The 15,991-nt window shown below is 30.8% G+C and overlaps 4 protein-coding genes across 10 annotated transcripts; 2 read left to right on the top strand and 2 right to left on the bottom strand.

Moving 5' to 3' along the window:
* Positions 1 to 2,185: 2,185 nt before the first annotated feature.
* On the bottom strand, positions 2,186 to 7,367 carry LOC145973546 (uncharacterized). Of its 3 annotated transcripts, none has more exons than XM_083103027.1 (5): positions 7,069 to 7,367; positions 3,381 to 3,490; positions 3,150 to 3,228; positions 2,833 to 3,019; positions 2,186 to 2,609 (listed from the first exon to the last, which is right to left on the bottom strand). In XM_083103027.1, the coding sequence occupies exons 2-5, from the start codon at positions 3,447 to 3,449 to the stop codon at positions 2,408 to 2,410; spliced, it is 537 nt and encodes a 178-aa protein (XP_082959153.1). In that variant the 5' UTR covers positions 3,450 to 3,490; positions 7,069 to 7,367; the 3' UTR covers positions 2,186 to 2,407. The 3 variants fall into 3 exon arrangements, with proteins under 3 accessions (XP_082959153.1, XP_082959154.1, XP_082959155.1); XM_083103028.1 differs by lacking the exon at positions 7,069 to 7,367 and adding an exon at positions 3,839 to 4,028; XM_083103029.1 differs by lacking the exon at positions 7,069 to 7,367 and adding an exon at positions 3,844 to 4,028.
* Positions 4,323 to 8,447, top strand: LOC145973540 (dynein intermediate chain 2, ciliary). Of its 2 annotated transcripts, none has more exons than XR_014439502.1 (14): positions 4,323 to 4,645; positions 4,768 to 4,884; positions 4,956 to 5,157; positions 5,225 to 5,305; positions 5,410 to 5,570; positions 5,694 to 5,777; positions 6,009 to 6,195; positions 6,287 to 6,448; positions 6,516 to 6,659; positions 6,874 to 6,980; positions 7,078 to 7,255; positions 7,351 to 7,582; positions 7,701 to 7,893; positions 8,016 to 8,134. XR_014439502.1 is itself a non-coding variant. In XM_083103013.1 (14 exons), exons 1-14 carry the CDS (start codon positions 4,586 to 4,588, stop codon positions 8,191 to 8,193), a joined length of 2,127 nt encoding a protein of 708 aa, XP_082959139.1. In that variant the 5' UTR covers positions 4,325 to 4,585; the 3' UTR covers positions 8,194 to 8,447. The 2 variants fall into 2 exon arrangements, 1 of the variants encoding a protein (XP_082959139.1); XM_083103013.1 differs by having other exon boundaries at positions 4,325 to 4,645; positions 7,660 to 7,893; positions 8,016 to 8,447.
* Positions 8,448 to 8,549: 102 nt separating this feature from the next.
* LOC145973541 (ribitol 5-phosphate transferase FKRP) lies at positions 8,550 to 12,044 on the bottom strand. Of its 3 annotated transcripts, none has more exons than XM_083103017.1 (4): positions 11,931 to 12,044; positions 10,875 to 11,653; positions 10,527 to 10,784; positions 8,550 to 10,066 (listed from the first exon to the last, which is right to left on the bottom strand). In XM_083103017.1, the coding sequence occupies exons 2-4, from the start codon at positions 11,337 to 11,339 to the stop codon at positions 9,296 to 9,298; spliced, it is 1,494 nt and encodes a 497-aa protein (XP_082959143.1). In that variant the 5' UTR covers positions 11,340 to 11,653; positions 11,931 to 12,044; the 3' UTR covers positions 8,550 to 9,295. The 3 variants fall into 3 exon arrangements, with proteins under 3 accessions (XP_082959143.1, XP_082959141.1, XP_082959140.1); XM_083103015.1 differs by having other exon boundaries at positions 11,737 to 11,996; XM_083103014.1 differs by having other exon boundaries at positions 10,875 to 11,996.
* A 53-nt stretch (positions 12,045 to 12,097) lies between these two features.
* On the top strand, positions 12,098 to 15,697 carry LOC145973543 (N(G),N(G)-dimethylarginine dimethylaminohydrolase 1). Of its 2 annotated transcripts, XM_083103024.1 has the most exons (6): positions 12,098 to 12,592; positions 12,842 to 12,944; positions 13,070 to 13,167; positions 13,901 to 13,957; positions 14,695 to 14,790; positions 14,975 to 15,697. In XM_083103024.1, exons 1-6 carry the CDS (start codon positions 12,335 to 12,337, stop codon positions 15,227 to 15,229), a joined length of 867 nt encoding a protein of 288 aa, XP_082959150.1. In that variant the 5' UTR covers positions 12,098 to 12,334; the 3' UTR covers positions 15,230 to 15,697. The 2 variants fall into 2 exon arrangements, with proteins under 2 accessions (XP_082959150.1, XP_082959151.1); XM_083103025.1 differs by lacking the exon at positions 13,901 to 13,957 and having other exon boundaries at positions 12,109 to 12,592; positions 14,975 to 15,685.
* The last annotated feature ends 294 nt before the right edge of the window (positions 15,698 to 15,991 follow it).

The raw sequence follows: 15,991 nt of genomic DNA, 5'->3' as shown, positions 1-15,991 counted from the left end.
GTTGAGACCTAAATATAAATAAAAGATATTTAGACACATTTAGATATATATAAAAATTATTTGTGATGCACACCTGCTATGGCACTTGTTATTTCAAATTCAACGCAACAAACATTTATTCTCGCAACGGATGGAAGCTTAATTAAAAATCGAGTTTTTTTGCTGGAATATCGTGGAATAAATTTAAGAGAGATGCACAAGCCATTAATTAAAACGCTTCCCCCGCTACAGATATTTTTATGTTTTGCATTTAAAATTCAAAGGAGCTTTTTGAGAAGGGAATTATGGGAAACACCATTATGCATTATGTATGGTCAAATCTAAAAAATAAACAAAAATCTCTTACATTTTAATTATATAATTATTCGAAGCTTTCTAAAGACGAAGAAAAAAAATGTTAGATGTTCTGGCAAACGATTAAGCAAATTCAACGCCAGCGTTAATACATTTATCCAAGGAAATCGCTGGATTTCTGTAGCTAAAAGAAATGCATACGCAATGTGCGTTTTCGCGATCAAGATCAGGCGTTGAAAAAAGACCGTTTCTCAGGATTCCGTAACAGAGTGCGTTTTATGGCAGCATTCTCCGGTATTCTCCGCACGCAATATCTCATTGGTACGATCTGGCGCACATTGTGCGTGCGTAAAAAAATTCCCTTAAGCGTGCACAGCATTGTTTCGCTCGCCTCGTCTGATTTTATATGCACGAAAAACTATGATTTACGCAGCAGCGCGCTTAGAATGCTACATTTTTAAGAGTCGCCAGGAGTCGAAGGTTGCTTTTTGTCCCAATGTTTATATACAGACCAAGTAATATGTAATGCATTTTTTAAAGCATTTTACATATGTTCATATTTAAAATTTAATTTCGAAGAAAAGACGAAGAGGTCATCTCTCTGTGTGTTAATAAAAAATTATAATAAACTGGCTAAAATTAAATAAATTAGCTGACTAAAATTATAATACACCTGTCTTAGATGTAAAAAGAAATATTATTTCAAGTAAAAAATGAAGTAATGACCTTTATTGAGGATTATTTAATCTATAAACGATCAAGCGTATGTTTTGCAACAGAGGAAAGCTTCAATTATTCGAGGATCTTTGTCGATCCCGTAATTTCCTGGGTTGAATATATGAATATTCCGCAAGGCCACATCAATATTTAGCAACGCTATTGTCAAAGACCGTCCCCCTCATGATCCTCAGAATTGTAGAAAAATATCGGTTATCTATTCGTGTTCAACTGTAGTGCTTAATTACGGTTATTTTTTCTCGCCGTCGTGCGCGAAACGTCTTCCTGTATTGCGTTCATTCGATGCGCAAGTCTTCCTAACGCAATTTAATAAAAGTATAACATAGCGAACTTATAATTCCACATTCCACATATTATTGGCGATCTTTCAAAATCTAACATCAATCCTTTATTTTTTTTAAATTGCGACATTTTAATCAAAGGGAGCAAACTCTTATGAAAGAAAAAAGTTAACTATCTCTTATGCAGTTAAAAATCACTAAACAGATATTATTTCCAAATATATTAATGATTTTATGATATACTATCTAGATACTGCATAAATATTGCATATAATTGGTTATCATAAAAACATATTTGATATATTCATATTATATATAAAATAGAAAATAAAATAATATTGCAAACAAACTTTCGTTACCTAAAGAAAAAGGAAAATTATAATTAAATATAATAAAATATAATTTTTATCATTTTTTTTTTAATAAACAAAAAAGCATTTATCTAAAAACAATAACAGCGCTGAATATATGAATAATATTCTCTACAAAAAATTTGATGAAATTATTTCATATAGAATTTTAATTAGGTAGAAATAGAGAATAGATTAAATTATTATTTTGATTAATTCAATACAAATGCGTTTAAGCAATACGGCGCAAAACTCAACATATACTTGCCGCAATCTCACAGGATAAATGTTACCGATGGCTTGTGAATGTTGAGAAACGCTATTTGAATAATATCTTTAGCAATAATTGCTTTGGTTACGAAGAAGGAAGTGTTGTTTTCAATAAATCGTTGCATTCATTGAAGCGCTTAATCCTTTTGCCTAGGTATCATTCCGCAATTGCGCTTCTGCACAAAATGCTTGATAAATGTTAAATAATGACAGGATTTTTATAAATGGAGCAAATTTTATACAGTAGATTAATAAAATAACTTTAAGCATGTTTTCTCTGTAAATAATGTATAATTCAACCTAACACAAAATTGTTTAATTTTTTAACACAAAATAAACTTAGAAAAAATATAACTTCATAGAAAACATATCACAAATATATCTGTACTCTCTCTCTTTGTTCAACAACATATTATTACTTAAATAATAATCAGTTTGAATGAATAATCAGTTCAATGGAGATACTATATTATATTACAATATATGGCAATGGCAAGCAAAACATCCACTAGGTACATAAGTTCGCATAAATGGATGTGGTGGCTGCGCTGGATCCAGATTCAAAGAGTCCTCACTTTCATCGCTTAACTCTCCGATGCTAAACGTATCCGTGAGATCTTGTTTGTGCTTTGAAGGATCCTTTGATTTTGCAGGAAAGAGAGTCAGTTCATCCTCACTATAATCGTACATCAAATAGAATGCATTAATTAAATTTTATTACATGTTCTTTACATAAACTCTTTATATAATCATGTTCTTTATATTGTATAATAATCAAACTACATTTATTATATTTTATTAATGGAAAAAATATATATGACAAAGAATTAATTTTTAAATATGATAATGTATGTCAATATCTGACATTTCTTTGTGTACATAATTGTTTAATCTTTTACCTTTCGCTTTCACTATGCCAGTATTCGACTAGAGGAAGGTGCTCCTTATTCTTATGCGGTATAGGCAATCTTTGGATTGATATCAATCCAGTAGAACTAGTACTACTTGTATTTTCATTGTCATATTTTGGAAGCTTTATATAATCTGAATTGCGTTGAATTCGTTTTGCCTGTTCAATACGTGTCTCTGCAAAAAACATTATTTATACAAATAATATAATTATAAACTAACAAAGCTAACTAAAAATTTATATAAATTATATTAATTAATACAAGCAATCTTGCAAAATATGTAGAAATAGAGATTGTTTCAATACCAAGTTTCTTTTGCAACTGTTTGGTTGTATTCCGCTGTGAAGCTTGCGTGTGGTTACTGCTGCAACTGCTATCACTACCCTGTAAGATATTATATTATATTATAAAATATTTTTGAATCATTAAACTTTCTCTCACATATATCATTATTTACATATAAATATTATAATCATATATCCCTTATGATAGAAGACCAATAACGAGTCAATATGTTTATCAAGGTAAACATTTACCAAAAAGAGTCTTTCATCTTCCACATGGTTAACAGTTTTAGGATCACTATCAATTCCACTATCTTCCATACTTTAAGGCATTTATAAAGAAGTTTGGCTTTTTAACTCATCTAAAATAGAAAAAAACCTTGGCATTAATATTTTTGCCTTTTCACTGACTAAATATGAAAATATTACATAAAAATTGATACACATGTAGACATATATTGCAATATTAATAACGCTATTATAATTTTAATAAATCTTAATATTTAAATGTCAATATAGAGGTTGTGTAAATGTATCAATACTCATCCACACAGAATTTCATACATATTACTTTGGAATTTGCAAAATCTAATAATACATATCATTTGTTAATATAAAAATTGGGTAGAATAATATATTTTATATATTTCAGCTAATAATATTTGCACGATTCTATACAATAATTCCCTGCAACTTGTTGGAATGCTCACATTACCATGGCATAGTCCATTATTGATTTTTTCCATGCTAAATATCCACAAAAAATATAACCGTATTTGTCTCGACAGTATATAAAAGAAATACAATGACGATTAAAATATCATGTCAAAAAAGATAACACAAATTTCAAACATTTTATACATTTTGACAATTCTGTAACACAAGTGTGATTTTCATATATATCTATTCTTATGTAATTCTTATGTAATAGAATAAAAATATTAAATAAACTGTAAAATAATTGTAAATTTATTTATATTTTTACTGAAATAAAGATTGTATATTTAAATATTAAAATGTGGAAAAATTATTTCAAACTAATATCATATAGATTGACATTGATATCAAACATCAAACTCAAACGTATCCTAGGAAACCATAACAGACTTTTCAGTATTAAATGATACATAATTGAAAGATGTTTAGATTTTTTATCTATTACCCTTTATATATACATTATCATATTCTATTTTTACAAATCATTGAAGGATAATATTGTTAAACTATAAAATAGTTTTGATTATCAAATCATTGTGCACATTGCAAAATTAAGTTTTCTCTAATCATTGAATAATAAGTCATACATGTCATAGCATAGATGTCAGAGAGAATATATATATATCAAATATAATATTTCATTAATAACAATATACAAAGGAGTGATTTAGTATCAACTGATTATTCGCTGAACTGTTGCACAATTGCATTGATATAATTTGATTAACATAAAAGAAACAATGGCACCAACAATACCAAAAAAGTCAATATCTTCCAAATTATCGGAGATAAGTAAAGAAGTACATATCATTTGTCATTATAATAGTGTATTAATTAAAGATAAATCTCATATTCTATTAGAATAAGATTACATTATATATATATATAGTTATCTAAAAAGTAACATTTGATAATTTTGCAGCATATAAGTTTAGCAAGAAGTTATATATCGCGACAGGATTTGGGTGCTGGTGATATGGATTGGATGCGAGGAAAGATTTTACTAAGACCAGATGATCAATTGCAATTAACAGAAGCTGTATGTTCGATTCTTGAATGTTTATTCCTTTTAAATATTATTCAATAGTTCTATATCTGTATGTAATTTAGGAATTACAAGAGGAATTCGCCAAAGTATTAACTATACAAAATACGAGGGTTCCAGACTCCTTAGTTGAATGGTCATGGAAATTACGTGAATTTATAAGATTACCTCCTCCACCGCATTTAATAACTCTATTGAATGTAACTGGCACTATACTATATAAAGACTCTGAAGAGGCCAAAATGCAATTGGCAGGAGGTGTTATTGGTAAGATTTTTCATTTACTATAATATAATAAAATTAACATACTAAATAAAATAATTTCATTATATAGCTGATGATCAAGAGGAAACAACAGATGAAAAACTAAAGCATGATGAAGCTAAAGAAGAAGAATATGAAGATGAAGAAGAAGGTAGGCACACAAGAAATATAATTACACACAGTTATTTAATAAATTACATGTGACTCTCGTGTATTTTTCATATATATATATATATATATATTACACAAGAACAGCAGAGGAGGTAGATAAAACGGTAGAAGTGCTAGCCGAAGCTGAATTGGAAGCTGAGCTAGAACCTGAGGAAGATGAAATAGAAAAACCAAAACCTAAGAAAATACCTAATCAATTTAATTTCTGCGAGAGGGCAGCGTTGACATACGATAATCCTATGAGGGTATGTATACTCCTATTTGTACAAAAAAGCATGTAGAAATGTAGAGATATTATAAATTTTGTTTTTCTGGAAAGAAAAAATATTAGAAATAATATGTATAAAATAAAATCAAATATTTTGTAGGACATAAGTACACAAACTATACCTCCACCTACTGCAACCTTCAATGCTAGTGTCTTTCAATGGACTATCTTTGACGAGTATCAGGTACAAATACTTTCACCTCTTGATTAGATATAAATTATTTTATATTCGGTGAAATACACAAGTACATAATATAAATACTTTTATATTATACTATTTCATATATAAATCAAATGTATAATGAACAAAGAAAGTAACAGTATCAAAAATAACAGAAAGTAAAAGTATTTTGGTCTGAAACATATAAATAAAAATATTATACATAAATTTCGATATTCTCATTATTGTTGATAGGAAGATTATGCTCAACAACAACGCGAGAAAGAAAAGGAGAAAAAAGCGCCATTGATGCAACCAAAGAAAGAGGATGTGAAGAAGAAAGCTCAAATGGAATCTTTAGCAATGACAAACAGAATGCTACAAGCAGCAAAAACATTGGAACGAATGGTGAATCAAAATATTTTCGACGACATATCTCAAGGTGAGTGCTCTTTTGCAATTTCTTCAATGAAGTTTTGTATAGTGATATTTCGAAATACATATTTTTTCTTTTCTCTTCAATTGTTATTTAGATTATAGATATTGGGACGATCCAAGCGATGAATTTAAAGACGGTGAAGGCTCCTTATTACCTTTATGGAAATTTTCTTACGAAAAAACTAAAAAGCACGATATCACGGATATGTGTTTTAATAGCAGATATTATGATCTCTTTGCAGTCGCTTTTGGAACACGTTAGTAAAATATATATTGTTATTCGCATTTTCCTCAATAGATTGTAAATGAAAACTTATATTCCAGTGTCATTTAACAGTCCGATAACAAATGGCACAGTATGTTTATTCAGTTTGAAGAATCCATCATATCCAGAATGGATCTGTCCAACAGAAGCTCCCGTGATGTGTCTAGACTTCAATGACCAACATCCATATCTTTTAGTTATTGGTGTGTAATATAATAATATCATGTATCAAACATTTATTTTACCTATATATAATCACATATATTTATTAAATGATATAAATTATTCCCCTGAAAATTTTTTTTCAACAAGATATTTGAGTGAAATAAAATTTGCAATATGCAAATTGTAATATTATTGTAATATTATGTTATTATATATATGCTAATATTAATTAATTAATTAATAATAATTAAGGTACCATGGACGGAGCGGTAGCAGTTTATAACATAATGTTACCACCGTCCATGCCACAATACAAGAGTAGCGATGTTGTACAGAAGCATGGAGGATTAGTATGGGAGGTCTGTTGAATCTTTTGGCTCCAACATTTCAAAACACAATTGAGGAATATTTTTAAGAAACCTTTAAATTAAAAAAAATTATACTAACTCTATATAGATTCGCTGGGCGCCGGATACAGAAGAGGGAAACCTGGCGTTCTTCAGCGTCAGTATAGACGGTAAAATAAATCACTGGGTGTTAAACCAGAACGATCTTGGGCTCACTACCGTTATGACGTTATTCCTGGACCGGCCGCCTATACCGGGACCAGACGGCACGATGATTACGCTCAAAGGTAATGGAAATAACAATAAAATAAAAATAATAATAAAAGCTAAGAATAAGATCTTGTTAAATGTGATGTGTAATTATACGGCTGTTTGAATTCAGGATGCGGAACGTGCATCGCATTTCATCCCGCCGATCAGAATGTTTTCCTGGTAGGCACAGAGGAAGGTACCATGTACAAGTGCAATACGGCGTACAGCAGTATTTACATGAGGACGTATCACAAGGCGCACACTATGCCAGTGTATCGAATAGTCTTCAACAAATTCAACTCCAGCATTTTCGCTAGCTGCTCGGGCGATTGGCGAATCAAAATCTGGGAAGATGAAAGACCGTAAGTTAAATCTTCAACATCCGCATACAAATTTAATTATGGTGATACGTTACATTACATAATGTGTGTATACATAGAGAACCTTTATTCATGTTTGATCTGGGTGTTCCTATTGGAGATGTTCAATGGGCGCCGTACAGCTCGACAGTGCTCGCTTGTGTATCAAACGATGGCAAAGTTACGGTGTTCGATTTAAATGTTAACAAGTACAGACCGATCTGCAGTCAACAAATTGTCAGTAAACGAAAGAATAAATTGACCCGATTGGCTTTTAATAACGCGTTGCCGTTTATAATAGTCGGCGATGATAAGTAAGTGATACTTGCCAATTTTTGCATATTATCTATTTAAATTAATTTATTTTTATTTAACGGATATATATTTTATATATAGTTTATAAAAGTTTGTTTATATTTAATATCTAATTTCTCAGAGGTACTGTGAATACACTGAAACTATCTCCAAATTTACGGATAAAAGTGAAACCAACAAAGAAGCAATTACATTTGTCACAAACAGAGTTGGAATCGATGAAATTGGAAAAATTGCTCAGTTTTGTACGAGAACCTCCAATATTGACTCCACCTAAAGATATAAGAACAGCCACCTAAAACTGATATGCCAAACATATAAACAGATTATAACTTTTTATAAACAACAGTACTTTATTAATTTGCTATAACAGACGGATACACATATACATATCTATATTTTTACAAATAAATTGGCACTAATTATGCAATAGATGTCAAATAGTTTTCAAAGTAGTTTACTTGTAGTAGTTACTTGAATTTATTGCATGAAAATATTATAATAATAAAACAATTTCTCCCAGTCACTGACCTAATACAATAACAGTAAATAAATTAATTTGAATTAAATAATCTAAATAAAATATTATTTTACAATTTCCTGAATGTAATGTAACATATAATTTTTATTTTTAAAGTTTTTCCTTATGTCTTCTTAAAATTACGATTTTGATTGAGCAGAACTGGAACAATCGAATTTCTACTATATAAATATATTTACGAAATATTTCTGATCTTGTAGAACTTTTCAAGATATATTAAAAAATGTCTTCCTAATCGAATAAAATATTTTTAAAATATTATGCGATTCTAAATCTGTTTAAAATCGTTAATATTAAATATTTATAAATCTTTCTCTTTCTCTCTCTCTAGAATGGACTACATATGGCATCTACTGATGAATCAATAGTAAAGCTAGTTAAAAGTTAATATTTATGTGGAATGTATTGAAAAATGTATCACATCTATATCGATAAGATCTAATCAAAAATACTAGTTTATTTGGCACAATATTAACAGGTCAATTCATGCAAGAAGAAAGTTTGTGAATTTCACTATTCTAAGCTGAATTATTTAGAAATCTAGAGATAACAATTATTTGTCATTATTCCTTATTGAAGTAGAGTCCGAATAAGGCAAATAGAAATGCATTTATGAAACATTCCCTTAAAAGGGAGACATTGCAAAAATGTCGAATTGCAATTTTTATTCAGATCTTAATATCTTCATGCATAAATAGTTCCTAGTATCATTAGATACATGCATAATCGATATAATTATCAATTCGATAGCAACAATAAATGCGACTTAGCCGCAACAAGTACCAATTTCATGATAAAGTGAGACAACAAATATTGCCATAAACTACCGCGAATAATTCGCGCAGTTATTCGAAAACGGATTAATTAAAAACAAATTTACCAGGTAATTCCGGATTCTCTATCACACCTTTGAAATACTTAAGTTCTAAAAAGTCCCTAATATTATTTGGGCATGGCACTTGTCTACCGGCAAACTCGATGCTCGACATCGGATGGAGAAAATGCTCCGGGAAGTCCCGGTTCTTCAGGAACCACGCGTCCTTAGTCATGGATCCGTTGCGCGCATAAAACGGCAACAGGTTCACGTGCAAACGATTAATCCTGGAGTACTGTACCTTGAAGAACTCGCCCTCCGTCGCCTTCTCCCAAATGAAACCATCATCGTCGACAACCGGTTTACTCCTGGCTCTGACTAACCACGGTGATCTCGCTAAATCGTCGCGGTTCAATCCGATTTGTACTTCATGATCCCACGGTAAAATATCGCCGTGTCTCATTCCTCCCAACAGCGATTGACCCTCCAACCAGAATCGTATGCCGACTTCTTCCAATTTGTCAATAACGTGATGGGTGACTTTTCTCAGTCCAGCCAAACAACAAGGCGGCGTATATCGATGTAAATAGAGGTACGACGGCACGCCGTTTATCACGGAACCAAAGCACCTCGCAGTTTCGCGTGAACAACCATACCACTCCACAGAACCGGAAGCTCTTGTGATTTTCTTTATTCCCAATTTCTCAAACATCAATCGCTCCCGTGTGCGATACAACTGTTGCACTTTAGATTGTGCTTGTTGGTTTCTATATAACGGTTTTCCCTCGTTGAATTGATAACTTTTCAATATATGTATCTAATAACATGTATCATATCATTATAAGTATTTGATTATTCACAGTAAATACTTATGCTAAAATAAAATAAAAGATTTTTCCCTAGTAGAAAAATATAAAAAAAATATTAACATTCTTTCGCATTTTTATAAAGAAAATACAACATAATGTACAAAAAATATTTACATAATTAAAATAGTTTTTAAACACAAATTTGTATATTAATAATATTAATATGTATTGATAATCGTTGATAATCATCAATAAGAACAAGATAAAAAAATATGTTCACAAAATAATCACAAAATGTATATAAATCAGACATAAATGTCTGTAATTCAACTTTGATACATAAATTCAATTAGATATAAATAAAACCATGACAATGTCATATATAAGTAAATTAATAAATTTGTTAAAAAAAATGAAGCAAACAAACAATAAATGATCATCTTAAATTAATAAAAACAGATTGCACACCTTTATACCAATAGCTGCCATCTGGATGTACAAGGCGTCTGTGAAGGGTAACAAAAATGGATCCGATAATCTCCTTAAAATTTTGGTTTCAAGCACAGTTACATGCTTGCCCATTACACTATCACATTCTGTCCCTGTAATCCGTGTTATTTTCAAACTCCATTCTTTCACTCTTAAATCTAATTCAAGACAATTCAAGGCAATCTTCCCCACTGGTACAATAACTACTCCTAAATTTGACACTTGCGAGACAGTTTCCTGCAAAATATGCATAAAAGAAATAATAATGAATTATACTCTCTCTTTTAAAATATTTGTCTGCATGTATCATAACAAATATATACATACCTGTATGACTTGTTTGGTCGACAATCTTGTTGCATCAGGCAGAAACAGGACAAACTTGGTGCGTATATAGAAGAGAGGATTTCTCTCGTCGAAGGATTTATTGAACTCAGGCCGTAAACTGATCAGTTTGACATTCTTCATACTCTCATTGGCAAAGTCTAACTCCAATGGTGGATATGGTACTTCATCGCAAACTATTAGGACGGGTATCTCAGGGAAGGAATTCAAAACTGACTCCACCATGGACGCTACATCGTTTTCAAAATTCTCGAATTGCCTGATGACAATAGTGACAAGGCGGGCTAAACGTCGGTGAAGCTTCTGCGGGGGTTCGTTCGTCCCGACGTTCGGCGTCAATAGACCCAGGGTGTTTTGCGCCGCAAAAAGCCGCCATATCCTATGCCAGACGATGATGTTACCCAACAACGCGAGCACCAGAACCGCCCTAACGAATCTGAGGCGCATTATTATTATGGCACGCTCATCTTATGTCATCAGCTGGTATCTACATCACTCCGGTGTCGAGCTTCCGCGAGCGTCTGACAGTTCGGGTTATTTTTGTCATGCTGAGACGCGATTCCCAATTGAACTTACGCGAAGGTCATTTTGTTTAACCCAGTGAAATTGCAGGCGGTTACAAGGTTAACAAGTTCTTAAACGAAGCTTTATTTCTCGGTGTAGGTAGACGCCTATGAAGCGTTTCGATCGATCTTATAGGTTAGGTACTAGCTTGGTTAGCCTGATTAAATTTAATTTGTCCTTTTTTCTCATCCTGCACACTGTAATAACGTGTAACATACTTTATATACGTTAATTGTAACAAGTCGTTTTTTAACAGATATACTTAAACATAAACTATTACTTAATTTGAAATAGATTATGAAGATAGTATTTTTAAAAAAATGCAAAATTAATTAGGTTAGATGTCAGTCGAAAGTTTTTTTAACTAAAAATGTAATTAGACGTAATTAAAGAATATTTATAGATTAAACGCATCGTTGTATCCCGTATGCAAATTAACGTAATTGCGCTTTATTGGAAAAAGCAATCCTTGACCTCCTTTTGTGTATCGAATACCGGCATTTGTGTGCTTACGTCTAGTGATTTTACATATCAAATGACATGACGTTCCCTTGTCTCATACACCATAGACGTAATACGTATATAGACTGGCATATCGATCAGATCGAATTAGCACGAAAGGGATAAAGATTTCTTTATTCTGATTGGTCAATTCAACGCTACCTACCCCAGCTGTCATCCCACGAGCAATATTTCCGAATGCTCTCTAAACTTCAATCCTTCAATTTTCTAGCCACGCCTCTCAGAATCCCCAGGAGGTCGCGATTCGCGATTGCCGGGCCTGATCACTGCCGTCATTTCGCGTCAAACGTCAAACTCCAGCCGTACGTCGCTTCTCCGCGCGTTTATTCGGCGAGAATAGTACATCTGTCACGAGGATGCCGCTGCATCGGTACACGCACGCGATCCTGTGCAGAATCCCGTTATCGTTACGCACACGGGGCGAGGTGACATTGGACGAGGCTAGGACGCAACATTTGGCCCTGGCGCAGCTCCTGCGCGAGCTCGACATCGATGTCGTTGAGATGCCGCCTGACGAGAACTCGCCGCTCTGCGTCTTCGTCGAGGACATTGCCGTCGTCTGCAACGGCATTGCCTTGATCGCGCGGCCGAGCGAGCCCTCGCGTCTTAAGGAGGTATTTAATCATTTAGATCCTTTTGGACCCTTTTATTAAGATTCGAATTGGAATTTCATTGATAATTGGAAGATTATTAATCTTAATGTATAATTATGAATGTTGCACAAAAAACCTATTAAAATATAAATATAATTGTCCTGTTGTGTTGTTAATAATAATGATGTTAATAGTGATATATTTTTAATTAAAGTTGACTTAATTATTGTTCCTGTCTGAATTGTAACTATTTTTATATCCTTTTCTCAGCTTGACATCATCAGAGCTGTTTTGAAGAAAGAATTAGAGATACCGCTCATAGAAATAAGTGACAAGAATGCTCGCTTGGATGGAGGAGATGTCCTTTTTACTGGTAAATTCTGCACTTTATATTAAATATATATTTATATTAAATAAATGCTTGCACTTGATTTACAAATATCAAAAATATTTTGAAATTTCTAACTTGCTAATGTATAAATAAATCTCTTATTGCAGGTAGAGAATTTTTTGTTGGACTCTCTCACTTTACAAATGAAGCGGGAGCACGAGCAGTCGCTGCAGCATTTCCAGAATATCCATGTGTACCTATTAAGGTCAGTAAAACAATTTTCAATCTTGTAAAATCTTATAAATTAATATTTATATTACATGATATTTAGAAACTTAATCTTCTGTTTTATTTATAATTAAAACGATTTTTTCTATAATTTACTAAATTGCATGAATCAATATATCATTAAATTGTGTGGGATGAGTTATTATTAGAGTCATAATATATACTCAATATGTATATAATTTTGTGTATAAAGATGACTAATTTGAATGTGCATCACATGTAAAATATTGAAACAAGAGAGATTTTTTCTGTTACACTTTTACATGCAGTATTACTTTACAAGATTCAAACTTACATTTAATATTACTTTATAATATAATTTCTATGTCTATTTTTTAAAGCATTTATATCTTGTATCTTAGTTATATTACATACACATACACACACACACATATATATATGGAATTTCATAATTATTATAAACTGCTTTAAAAATTAAATCAGTATTGAAATGCAATTATTACATGTACTATATCAATTTTTTTGAAATATTCTGTATATATCAATATGTATAGATGCATGTTCTATTAGTAATAACAATTTTATGTGTCTTTTTATAGCATATGATTTATTTATAAAATAATATATGCCTTTTAGACATATTATTTATAGAATAATATGTATAATAATATGTGCCTTTTAGACTTGCTTTGAATCTTGATAGATAAAATATCATATTCACTCACCTACTTTTTTAATGTTCATTTAAGGTGGGTGATGGTGGTGAAGAGGTGATAGTGGAAAATCTTACTTCAGCTCCTCTTCAGGTTTGGGTGCACTAAACTGTGACTCTCTCTTAATATTTTATTAATTATAAAAAAGAAAAATAAAAGAAAGTAAATAATTTCACAAGCTATAAATGCAAACTTGCACTTATTTTGAAGAATATTCTTTTTGCATAAAATTATTTCAGAATTTTATAAATTGCTTTGGGAATAACAGATTATGCAGATTTTAGCTAAGCACTTGAGCTGTGCACTTAAACAATATCGCAAAACTTATTCACTCACCTTAGCATGCATACAATTTATTTAACTTTAAATGAAATATTTAAGGGTATTTTTCATTTTGTTTCAATCATAGTACAAATGTTATGTAATCAAGTATAAGTCTAGTGTATGCAATTTTTAAATTATATAAACTTGTATTTTTTATTACACAAAACACTATGCATAATTTGCTGACATCATTGGACTATAATGATACATTTAAAAAATCATGTTATGAATGTAAACATATTTTTATACATATACATATAAAATATTTAGAAAGATCATAATAAAAAAATATAGAAAACAAGAAAAAAATTTGATTCATGAGATTACAATTATTGTTTACAAAACTAAATATAATAATTTTCAGTTTATTCAAATGATATTGACAATGCTTAAGAATATATGATATGTGAAATATAGTAAAATGATTATGCAGTGTATTGGAATAGTTAATAATTATCTTCCATTATAATTTTTGAGATAATAACTCATAGTGATCTTCTGCTTAGGTAGCTGAATCCAAACGTTTGAAATCACTGGTTACAATGGCTGGTCCAGATGTTATATGTGTAGGAGCTGGAAAGGAATCTCAAGAAGTTCTCAAGGTTGATCTTTATATATTATAATGTAAAATATTAGTAAATCATTTTGCAAGGGACATTGTTCCAAAATTTTTAAATTCATATAACAAATATTATATTTCTTCTATAAATTTGGATCAAGGTCCTTTCTAAAGTTAGTGGTTTCATGTATAAAAAAATTATGATTCTTATCTCTGATTGAAAATAGAGAATCGAACGGGAGGCAACATACAGTTATCAAACATTGACTGTGCCCGAGGACGTAGCTGCCAATGTGCTTTATGTGAACGGCACGCTTATTCACCGATCAGAGGACGAGATTCCGCAGTCGAGTAAAGTCTTCGCCGAGAAGGTAGAGTTCCCGACTAGATCACTGCGTTTATCCGAATTGGCAAAGGTTAGTTCCGGGTTGTCGTCCTGTTGTTTACTGGTGCGCAGACCTCGACATATTCGTAGCATTTAAATGGAAACAGAAAATCAGATCTGTTCCGCGATTCCTAATCGCAAGTTATACACATCGCCAGTGTTATCCACGGACATGAAACGTAAAACCAAATTCTTTTTTCTTATCGAGTCCGTGGAAAAAAAATACGATGCAATGCATGACATGACAATGACGATACGTCATTCCAACATTCTGATAAGTATTTTTTAACTAATTTAAAGAGTTATTGTATCATTTTTAATATTTCTTACGAGAGAAAGAGAAATTTAGTATTTGAAGAGATTAATATATACACATATACACACACATATATATACATAATTTTTATATATGTAGAGAGTAGAAATGTAATATATATTCGAATTTTATATTAAGTTATATTTTATATGCTTTTTGCAAAGAAACTCTCTACACTTGCCATTTATTTAAGCTTTTCGTTTTTTATAATTTTTATTTTTAAATGCAATATATATATGTGTATATCTATTATATATATATATATATATATATATATATATATATATATATATATATATATATAAAATAGAACTTTATTTAGATTTCCTAGATATTTTTGTTCTATTTATTGTATTATTTTGTGCAGCTTTTTTTTCTATATCTTAAAAAATATAATATATTTATATTTCATAGTCCTTGATATGAATACAGTATGGCACACATACCATAATATGGCACAAATCCAATTTTATATATAGAGGTGAGGAGTTGGAATATTGATTATTATAGCACAGAATTGAATTGAAATAATAAATTATTTGT

This window comes from Camponotus vicinus, unplaced genomic scaffold (assembly GCF_025532165.1).
Source record: "Camponotus vicinus isolate PSW18456_S1 unplaced genomic scaffold, iyCamVici1.0 SCAF_6, whole genome shotgun sequence".
Classification (NCBI taxonomy): Eukaryota; Metazoa; Arthropoda; class Insecta; order Hymenoptera; family Formicidae; genus Camponotus; species Camponotus vicinus.
This window is presented reverse-complemented; position numbering and strand designations above follow the sequence as displayed.

What these genes read in the sequence shown, in the direction of transcription:
- LOC145973546 (XM_083103027.1), bottom strand. Translation starts at nt 3,449, where the DNA reads ATGGAAGATAGTGGAATTGATAGTGATCCTAAAACTGTTAACCATGTG. An exon ending in AAGATGAAAGACTCTTTTTG is followed by an intron (nt 3,229 to 3,380) that starts GTAAATGTTTAC and finishes AATATCTTACAG; the next exon opens with GGTAGTGATAGCAGTTGCAG. An exon ending in ACAGTTGCAAAAGAAACTTG is followed by an intron (nt 3,020 to 3,149) that starts GTATTGAAACAA and finishes TGTTTTTTGCAG; the next exon opens with AGACACGTATTGAACAGGCA.
- LOC145973540 (XM_083103013.1), top strand. Translation starts at nt 4,586, where the DNA reads ATGGCACCAACAATACCAAAAAAGTCAATATCTTCCAAATTATCGGAG. An exon ending in CATACGATAATCCTATGAGG is followed by an intron (nt 5,571 to 5,693) that starts GTATGTATACTC and finishes AATATTTTGTAG; the next exon opens with GACATAAGTACACAAACTAT. An exon ending in ATAATAGTCGGCGATGATAA is followed by an intron (nt 7,894 to 8,015) that starts GTAAGTGATACT and finishes CTAATTTCTCAG; the next exon opens with AGGTACTGTGAATACACTGA.
- LOC145973541 (XM_083103017.1), bottom strand. Translation starts at nt 11,339, where the DNA reads ATGCGCCTCAGATTCGTTAGGGCGGTTCTGGTGCTCGCGTTGTTGGGT. An exon ending in CGACCAAACAAGTCATACAG is followed by an intron (nt 10,785 to 10,874) that starts GTATGTATATAT and finishes CATATTTTGCAG; the next exon opens with GAAACTGTCTCGCAAGTGTC. An exon ending in TGGCAGCTATTGGTATAAAG is followed by an intron (nt 10,067 to 10,526) that starts GTGTGCAATCTG and finishes ACATGTTATTAG; the next exon opens with ATACATATATTGAAAAGTTA.
- LOC145973543 (XM_083103024.1), top strand. Translation starts at nt 12,335, where the DNA reads ATGCCGCTGCATCGGTACACGCACGCGATCCTGTGCAGAATCCCGTTA. An exon ending in AGCCCTCGCGTCTTAAGGAG is followed by an intron (nt 12,593 to 12,841) that starts GTATTTAATCAT and finishes TCCTTTTCTCAG; the next exon opens with CTTGACATCATCAGAGCTGT. An exon ending in AATCTCAAGAAGTTCTCAAG is followed by an intron (nt 14,791 to 14,974) that starts GTTGATCTTTAT and finishes GATTGAAAATAG; the next exon opens with AGAATCGAACGGGAGGCAAC.